The sequence below is a fragment of the Pagrus pagrus genome, assembly GCF_965226575.1.
Source record: "Pagrus pagrus genome assembly, chromosome: 19".
In the NCBI taxonomy this organism is placed as follows: Eukaryota; Metazoa; Chordata; class Actinopteri; order Spariformes; family Sparidae; genus Pagrus; species Pagrus pagrus.
In genome coordinates, this window is record NC_140203.1 from 1,369,773 (window position 1) to 1,379,025 (window position 9,253).

General features: G+C 41.6%; 1 protein-coding gene across 1 annotated transcript; it reads right to left on the reverse strand.

The window, feature by feature from the left end:
- Positions 1-1,156: 1,156 nt before the first annotated feature.
- Positions 1,157-2,925, reverse strand: LOC311275342 (tripartite motif-containing protein 16-like; the record flags this gene model as incomplete). Its single annotated transcript, XM_084383808.1, has 1 exon — positions 1,157-2,925. Exon 1 carries the CDS (start codon positions 2,825-2,827, stop codon positions 1,157-1,159), a length of 1,671 nt encoding a protein of 556 aa, XP_084239934.1. The 5' UTR covers positions 2,828-2,925.
- Between the last annotated feature and the right edge of the window lie 6,328 nt (positions 2,926-9,253).

Here is a 9,253-nt window from a genome sequence, read left to right on the forward strand (position 1 = left end):
AAATGTGCAGTAAATGTGTAGGAAATATACAGGAAACGTGCAGGAAATGTGTAGTATATGTGTAGGAAATGTGTAGAATATGTGCAGGAAACGTGTAGGAAATGTGTAGCAAATGTGTAGTATATGTGTAGGAAATGTGCAGGAAATGTGCAGGAAATGTGTAGAATATGTGCAGGAAACGTGTAGGAAATGTGTAGCAAATGTGTAGTATATGTGTAGGAAATGTGCAGGAAATGTGCAGTAAATGTGTAGGAAATGTGTAGAATATGTGCAGGAAACGTGTAGGAAATGTGTAGCAAATGTGTAGTATATGTGCAGGAAATGTGCAGGAAATGTGCAGGAAATGTGTAGGAAATGTGTAGGAACTGTGTAGTAAATGTGTAGGAAATGTGCAGTAAATGTGTAGTATATGTGCAGTAAATGTGCAGGAACTGTGCAGGAAATGTGTATGAAATGTGCAGGAAATATGTAGTGACAGTGCAATAAATGTGTAGTGAATGTGTAGGAAATGTGCAGGAAATGTGCAGGAACTGTGTAGGAAATGTGCAGGAAATGTGTAGGAAATGTGTAGTATATATGTAGTAAATGTGTAGTTAATGTGTAGGAACTCTGTAGTAAATGTTCAGCAAATGAACTCTCACATTAGTTTGACATGTTCTCCGTCAGCTCTGTATGAAACCCTGAATGAAGACAAGAAGAAAAGACTTTGTTCATGTTTGTTTATTGATGATTTAAAGCTTCAGTTTGTTCACACGTCCATCAGTAAAGTCTGTTAAACCACTCTTGTTCAATGATTTCATGAACAGATTCACTTCATCCACACAATCAGTGTGTTGGAGCAGAATCTCAGCTATGTACAAGCAAATAATGAAGCATCTCCTTATTGATTATGATCATGTAAACTGAAGTCATCATGAGCAGCGAGAGCCTCCGTGGCTGAACAGACACAGGAAGGAGCGCCGCCTGAAGAAAGTCCAACATTTACAGAACAACAAGAAGACGTCAAAGTACCGCCCATCATGTTTGATTGACAGGTGATCTGTGCGCAGTGAAGAAACGCCACAACAATCAGCTCTCAGCAACAATGATGGAAACACAACAAGTGTGAAGACATGAAACACAGAATTTAACCCACTGACCCTGAAATGACTTCTGTCTATTTCAGTTTACAAAACTCAGCAGAGTCTTCAAACCAGTAAAACTGAAGTCCAGCATAGAGAGGCTGAGTGAATGTGGTCTGGACTCTGTGGAGGAGAGTGATGGTTTCAGAGACGCTGTAGAAGGACAGAATACCTGCACTGTGATCCAGGTACACTCCAACTCTGGAGGACACAGGACCTGACACGGGAGTTTTGACTTTGTTGTGATAAAAGTTATAACTGTTTGTGAAACAATTTAACATCCAAGATTTGTCATTGTGTCCAAATCCACATTCATCTGAGCCCCCTGCTCTGCTGATGTTCTTGTATGCGACTGCTACACTTACTCCTCCTCTCCTCTCCACCTCCCAGTAACAACGTCCAGTCAGACTCTCTCTACTCAGGACCTGCCGCCAGTAAGTGAATCTGTCTGGGTGATCAGAATAAGACTGTGGTTGACTCACTCTTTTTGCTTCTCTGTTCCCCTCAGATAATAACAGACGTGTGTGTGCTGTGTTTGGATCCAGTGTGATGTCACATGAATATCTTAAGAAGTCAGCTCTGGTCTTGTTCTCTGGTTGTGACAGTAAAACATCCACTTCAGTCTCTGTCAGTGAGACGTTTGTCCATGTCTCTCTCAGGACGTCCTGTAGTTTGTCTCTGACCTCTGACACAGCTGCTGTCACATCCTCAAAGTACTTCAGAGGACGGATATTGATGCTGGATGAGTGTGTGGACTCACTGAGTGCTGACAGTGAGGGGTAGTTGTGTAGAAACTGGTTGTGATCCTCTGTGTGTGAGAGCTTCTTCAGCTCAGCGTCTTTCCTCTTCAGCTCAGTGATCTCCTGCTCCAGCTTCTCCTGAAGCTCTTTGACTCGACTCACTTCAGTTTCCTGCTGGGATCTGACCTGCTGCTTCACATCAGAGCGTCTTTTCTCCATGAGACGGATCAGCTGGGTGAAGATCTTCTCACTGTGCTCCACTGCTTCATCAGCAGAGCCATTGATGGCCTCCACCTCCTGTTGAAGCACCTTCACATCTTCCTCTCTGTCCTGGATTCTCTGCTGGATGTTTTGTCGACTCCCCTCCAGCTCTCTCTGCCTCTCAGTCCTCTCTGCTGCAGCTGACACTGTGTCGTGGCCTTTATGTTCCTCCACAGAGCAGAGATAACAGATACACTGCTGATCAGTACGGCAGAACATCTTCATCACCTCATCGTGACGAGAGCAGATGTTCTCCTGGAGCTTCTTGGACGGCTCCACCAGCTTGTGTTTTTTAAATGTAGGTGATTGATAATGAGGCTGGAGGTGTTTCTCACAGTAAGAGGCCACACACTGCAGACAGGACTTGAGGGCTTTCAGTTTTCTCCCAGTGCAGACATCACAGGCCACATCTTCAGCTCCAGCATAGCAGTGATCAGCAGGAGCAGCTTGGAGTCCAGTCTTCTTCAGCTCCTCCACTACAGCTGCTAACATGGTGTTTTTCAGCAGCTCAGGCCTCGGTGTGAAGCTCTTCCTGCACTGAGGGCAGCTGTGGATCCTCCTCTCATCCTCTGTGTCCCAGTGATCGTTAATACAGTTCTTGCAGTAGCTGTGTCCACAGGGAGTAGTCACCGGATCCTTCAGTAGATCCAAACAGATCGGACAAGAAATTATTTCTTGGTCCAGCTGAACTGCTCTCTGCGCCATTTCACCTCTCAGTGACAACGACTGTCTGAGTTTCACTTCCTGATAACTGAAACTAGTCTGAGCTCTGATCTGAACAGGGTGTGTTTGTGCAGTGAATGAGGCCGTCAGCTCAGTTACACCCATCCACAAACTGTAGATCTGAAGGGGAGGGAACCAGGAAACATCCTGACAGAGTGGAGCTGCTGTGTGAGAGGAGGAAGAAGAGGGAGGGCTGATCGACCTTTGACTCCCTCCAGGACGAGGAGCCGCTCTGTGAATCTGAACTGTGTTTCCTCTTTTACAACGAAGCCTCAGTTAAAACCTGCTCCACATTTGAAAACATCAAAGTTTTTAGTTGTAAAATGTTTCTTGGCTCCTCAGGCTTTGCTGATATTTCTCTAACTCTTCCTCTGATTCTGGTCACTTTTCTTTTCCTGGTTAAAAACAGCTGACTGACAGCAGCGAGTTATCAAACTGACCTCTCATAAAGATTCAAGCTGCTGTATAATAGTTTTTTTTGTGATCAGCTTTTTATTTTATTTTACTGAAAAACTTAGAAAGGTACAAGTCAATATTACAACAATAAATCATAAGCCATGTATTCATATATACCCATACCTATAAACGTATATAGATACATAAAGTAAACAATAATAATAGATGTATATATAGGAATAATTAAATAATAATAAAAATGAAATAAAATAAATAAAAACAAATATACAATAGGTTAAATAATAATAAATTACATGTGCATGTAATAAGGTCAAAGAAAAAATAAGCAAATACATAAATAAAATGACTACCCCAAACACAAACCACCCACCCCCTGGATCCAGATTCCAAAAGCCTTAATCACACACTACAGTTGAAGCGCACGGAGGACAGTTAGGAGCGAGTTCCAAGCCTCTATTGCGGATTCTTTGGCCCCGTGTACTCGAGCTGTTGACAACTCTAAATAGACAATGTCCAGGTATGTTAAAATCCATGCTCGGAAGGAAAGTGAGTGAGGAGGTTTCCAGCGTGTGGCAACTAGTTTTTTTGCAGCTGTGATTCCCGCCAGCAAAGCTCTCCTCTCGTCCAGTGTCAAACCCAGCCCTGACAAATCATTTAAAAGTAGTGTGGCAGGCAAACAAGGCAGCCTGACCTTGAACAACTGGGATAGATTCAAGGCAACCATTTTCCAAAATTCCGCCACTGGTGTACACTCCCAGAACATGTGAAAATAACTGCCGATCACTTTGGAAGAACATAACGTACATGTAGGATCATTTATAACTTTCATCAAATGAAGCTTCCTAGGAGTTAAGTATACTCTATGTATATAATTATAGTGTATTTGTTGATGGTCAGGATTTCTGGATGCTAAACTTACATCAACCCATACTCTATCCCAATCAAATGTAGCTTTCAAATTTGGGATATCTTTCCTCCATGTTTTATCTAATGCCAGAGGTCTGTAAGAGTGTCGCAATACGAACCAATAAAGTCTTGAAACAAAACCACTTGTGCTTCTAGCAGAGTCAAACAATTTGCGGATTGGGTGTGTTACAAGAGGGCTCTGTAATGAAATACCATTGTTTTTTAAAGTAGATCTCAGTTGCAAATAAAAGAAAAAGGAGGTACGCGTTATACCATATTTAATACAAATGTCCTGAAAAGTAAGTAACCCCTTTCCCCCAAAGATATCGTTAAGTGTACAAATGTTTTTTCTTTCCCAATCAGGAAAACGAATGTGTTGATCAACAATCTATCATTGTTAAATATTGGTGAATGTGGGCCCTATCCAGAAGAGCTGCTGTATAATAGTTGTCTCACACAGTTAATGATCTACTTTGAAGCATTTGTGACAAAACAGTCGAGCTTCAGAATCTCATCCTGAGTCAAAGCAGCATTTCAAGCTTCAGACGTGTTGAAACAAAACTCATCAGACAAGTTATTAGTGAACTGTGAATCCAGACGGACGAGAATGAACCAGATCAGCTGCTCCTGCTGATAGTCTGTGGATCCATATGAATCAATGAACCTGTAGGATCGACACACTTTGGTTTGTTTGTTGTATTTGATTATTAGTTTCAGTTTTTCCTAAATGTAAACTTCTGTTTTGAAGCCTGGAGTTCGTCATCTTGTTTTGTTGGAACCAGAAGTGACCATATTTGGACGTTGGAAGTGTACTGAACGACTTTTACTCAAGTATGACTTTGAGTACTTTTTACCAGTGATTGAATGTAACTAAGTACATTTACACCTACTTTTTTTAGTATTTAGTAATTAATTTATTTTATAGTGAATCAGATAAAAATAACGTATAGGAAATGTGCTGTAAATGTGTCGGAAATGTAAAGGAAATGTGTAGGAAATGTAAAGGAAATGTATAGGAAATGCATAGGAAATGTTTAGGAAATGTGTAGTAAATGTAAAGGCAATGTTTAGTGTTGGAGCCATATAACAATATTTTGGTTTGTTCTATTTTTATTTTACTTATAGTTTTTTGGTCCCAACACAAGGTGTCACAAGCGCCAGAGAAGGCATATAGGTATGCGCCAGGTAATGAGTGGCAGGTGTGTGAGAGGGAACCTGCATATAGTTTTTTGACTTAAATATAGAGTCTTTCCTATAAAGACTAATATATTTGCGTCGTTGAGGCGGCGATGAGGGAGAACTCTTTGTTCGGACGCGTGTTAGAGAAAGTGTGTTACTAAGTATTAGAGCGTATTAGAGGGGGGAAATCAGGTGTTAACCTCCTCTGAAGTGTGTCCTCTCATCTCCTGGAGGCATTTCTTCATGACAAGTCAGACAACGTGGATATGTTGGATTTTATTGTGTTTCTCCATCATCTCACATTAACTTCAACACAGCTTATTGAATCAATATGAATATATGTAATATAATATGAATTGTATCAACCACTGACCTTATTTCAGGCATTAAACTTGAAACTGGTTTAAAAGCACTCTCACAGACTTTGAGACGAGGAACCAGATGTGCAGAAACGCTCACTGGTTTCTGGGTTTTGTGTTTTCTGACTTGTGATAGATGATCATTGCAGTCGAGGCAGAGAGGACAGAGAAGTGATCAGAGTTTTGCAGACAGACGTTAAGGTCGGCATGAAAATCCTCCACTTGGCCTTTCTCTCTCTCTCTCTCTCTCTCTCAGTGTGCAGGTGTGGTTACAGGTTATACAGGATGTTTTTAGGCTGCTGGTGATGATGGATCTTTAAAGAGGCCAAGCAGTTTGTGAAACAGGTGACTGACGCTCAGTCTGAGCTTTTATTAACAACAGCTTCCTGACATGTGTGGCTTCATCATCTGTGTTCTCTAAATGAAGACCTGCCATGTTGAGAAAAAATTGTTTATCGTCTGTTGAACCCAGATATGCTCACTGGTTGAATCATTTGTTTAAAGTATTTTGTTAATTTTTGTTAATCCCCTGTTGTAACAAGTACCTTGAAGTCAAACTTGAGTAAAGATATTACTTCACTTCAGTGAAAGTATCTGATATTAAATGTCTAGTACCTGATATTAAATGTCCACTCCAACTCTGGAGGACAGACGACCTGAGCCGCGAGTTTTCACTTTGTTGTGCTGAAACACATAACTCTCTGAGGTATACGATAACATCCAAGATTTGTCATTGTATCCAAATCTAGATTCATCGAAGCCCTCGAGGAAATCTCCTCTGCTGATGTTCTTGTATGCGACTGCTACATCAAGTACTTTCCTTTTCCTCTTCACCTCCCAGTAACAACGTCCAGTCAGACTCTCTTTACTCAGGACCTGACCATGGTTAGTGAATCTGTCTGGGTGATCAGGATAGATCTGATGTTTTCTCATTACTGTTGCTTTTCTGTTCCCCTCAGATAATAACAGCCACATGTTTGCTGTGTTTGGATCCAGTGTGATGTCACATGAATATCTTAAGAAGTCAGCTCTGGTCTTGGGCTCTGGTTGTGACAGTAAAACATCCACTTCAGTCTCTGTCAGATGTTTGTCCACGTCTCTCTCAGGACGTCCTGTAGTTTGTCTCTGACCTCTGACACAGCTGCTGTCACATCCTCAAAGTACTTCAGAGGACGGATATTGATGCTGGATGAGTGTGTAGACTCACTGAGTGCTGACAGTGAGGGGTAGTTGTGTAGAAACTGGTTGTGATCCTCTGTGTGTGAGAGCTTCTTCAGCTCAGCGTCTTTCCTCTTCAGCTCAGTGATCTCCTGCTCCAGCTTCTCCTGAAGCTCTTTGACTCGACTCACTTCAGTTTCCTGCTGGGATCTGACCTGCTGCTTCACATCAGAGCGTCTTTTCTCCATGAGACGGATCAGCTGGGTGAAGATCTTCTCACTGTGCTCCACTGCTTCATCAGCAGAGCCATTGATGGCCTTCACCGAGCTGAGTCTACACACTCATCCAGCATCAATATCCGTCCTCTGAAGAACTTTGAGGATGTGACAGCAGCTGTGTCAGAGGTCAGAGACAAACTACAGGACGTCCTGAGAGAGACATGGACAAACGTCTCACTGACAGAGACTGAAGTGGATGTTTTACTGTCACAACCAGAGAAGATGACCAGAGCTGACTTCTTAAGATATTCATGTGACATCACACTGGATCCAAACACAGTAAACACACTTCTGTTATTATCTGAGGGGAACAGAAAAGCAACATTCACGTTTCAACAACAGTCTTATTCTGATCACCCAGACAGATTCACTAACTGGTATCAGGTCCTGAGTAGAGAGAGTCTGACTGGACGTTGTTACTGGGAGGTGGAGAGGAGAGGAAGAGGAGGAGTTGGTGTAGCAGTCGCATACAAGAACATCAGCAGAGCAGGGTGCTCACATGAATGCACATTTGGACACTATGACAAATCTTGGATTTTATATTGTTACACAGAAGGTTATCTCTTTAGTTACAACAAAGTCTTAACTCCCATCCCAGGTCCTCAGTCCTCCAGACTTGGAGTGTACCTGGATCACAGTGCAGGTATTCTGTCTTTCTACAGCGTCTCTGAAACCATCACTCTCCTCCACAGAGTCCAGACCACATTCACTCAGCCTCTCTATGCTGGACTTCGGTTTGACGGTTTGTTTTCTGGAGGCTCTGCTGAGTTTTGTAAAGTCAACTAGACAGAAGTCATTTCAGGGTCAGTGGGTTAAATTCTGTGTTTCATTTCTTCACACTTGTTGTGTTTCCATCATTGTTGCTGAGAGCTGATTGTTGTGGCGTTTCTTCACTGCGCACAGATCACCTGTCAATCAAACATGATGGGCGGTACTTTGACGTCTTCTTGTTGTTCTGTAAATGTTGGACTTTCTTCAGGCGGCGCTCCTTCCTGTGTCTGTTCAGCCACGGAGGCTCTCGCTGCTCATGCTGACTTCAGTTTACATGATCATAATCAATAAGGAGATGCTTCATTATTTGCTTGTACATAGCTGAGATTCTGCTCCAACAAACTGATTGTGTGGATGAAGTCTTGTTCATGAAATCATTGAACAAGAGTGGTTTAACAGACTTTACTGATGGACGTGTGAACAAAGCGTGTGAAGCTTTAAATCATGAATAAACAAACATGAACAAAGTATTTTCTTCTCGTCTTCATTCAGGGTTTCATACAGAGCTGACGGAGAACATGTCAAACTAATATGAGCACGGGAGCCTTTCCTGCACATTTGCATTGACACGTCCACTCCACTACATTTTGGAGGAAGATATTGTACTTTTTACTCCATTACATTTGTGTTAACTGTAGTTACTGTACAACATGTTTTCATTTATTTATTTTATTGTGACTCATAAAAATAACAGTCTGATGATCAGTGGGCACATAGTTTACAGTTTATACTTACATCTATATTTAACTTGTACTTTTGATACTTCAGTACATGTGTGTGATGTGGCGCCCCCTGCAGTTTCTGAGTGAAACACCACTGTGATAAATACAAATCCCACCTGTAACAGTTTGTCAGAGCAGCTACGTCACTATATAAGTCCTGTATGAACACGTTACTTAAAGTAATGATTGAATATGATTGTTGTTTATATTAATATAGTTTATCCAAGTTTGAAAACAAAACAATCTCCACATAACGTTTGTAATTCCTTACTACAAAATGTGCTTTTGTGGATGTAAAATTCAGCTATAATAATTAAACAAATATATACTTGTTAAGATTTTTCATAATCTGCACAGGCAGTCATCATCTTTTCCCCAACAGCCATTTTGACATGAAATCTCAGGTGAACAGGTGCGGTTCTGTTTGGGCTCAGAACCTAATAAACTTGCTTAGCAACACCCGTGTTTACAAATGTCACGTCAAAATGTCTTCTGTGAAAAAGGTTTGAGAGAACGTGGGGTCCCAGTGACATGTTGCATCTTTACAACACAATAGGTTTTTTTTCCTTTTGGCCCTCCGAGGTCCAAAGTTCAGAACAAAAGTGACGCTCACACCGA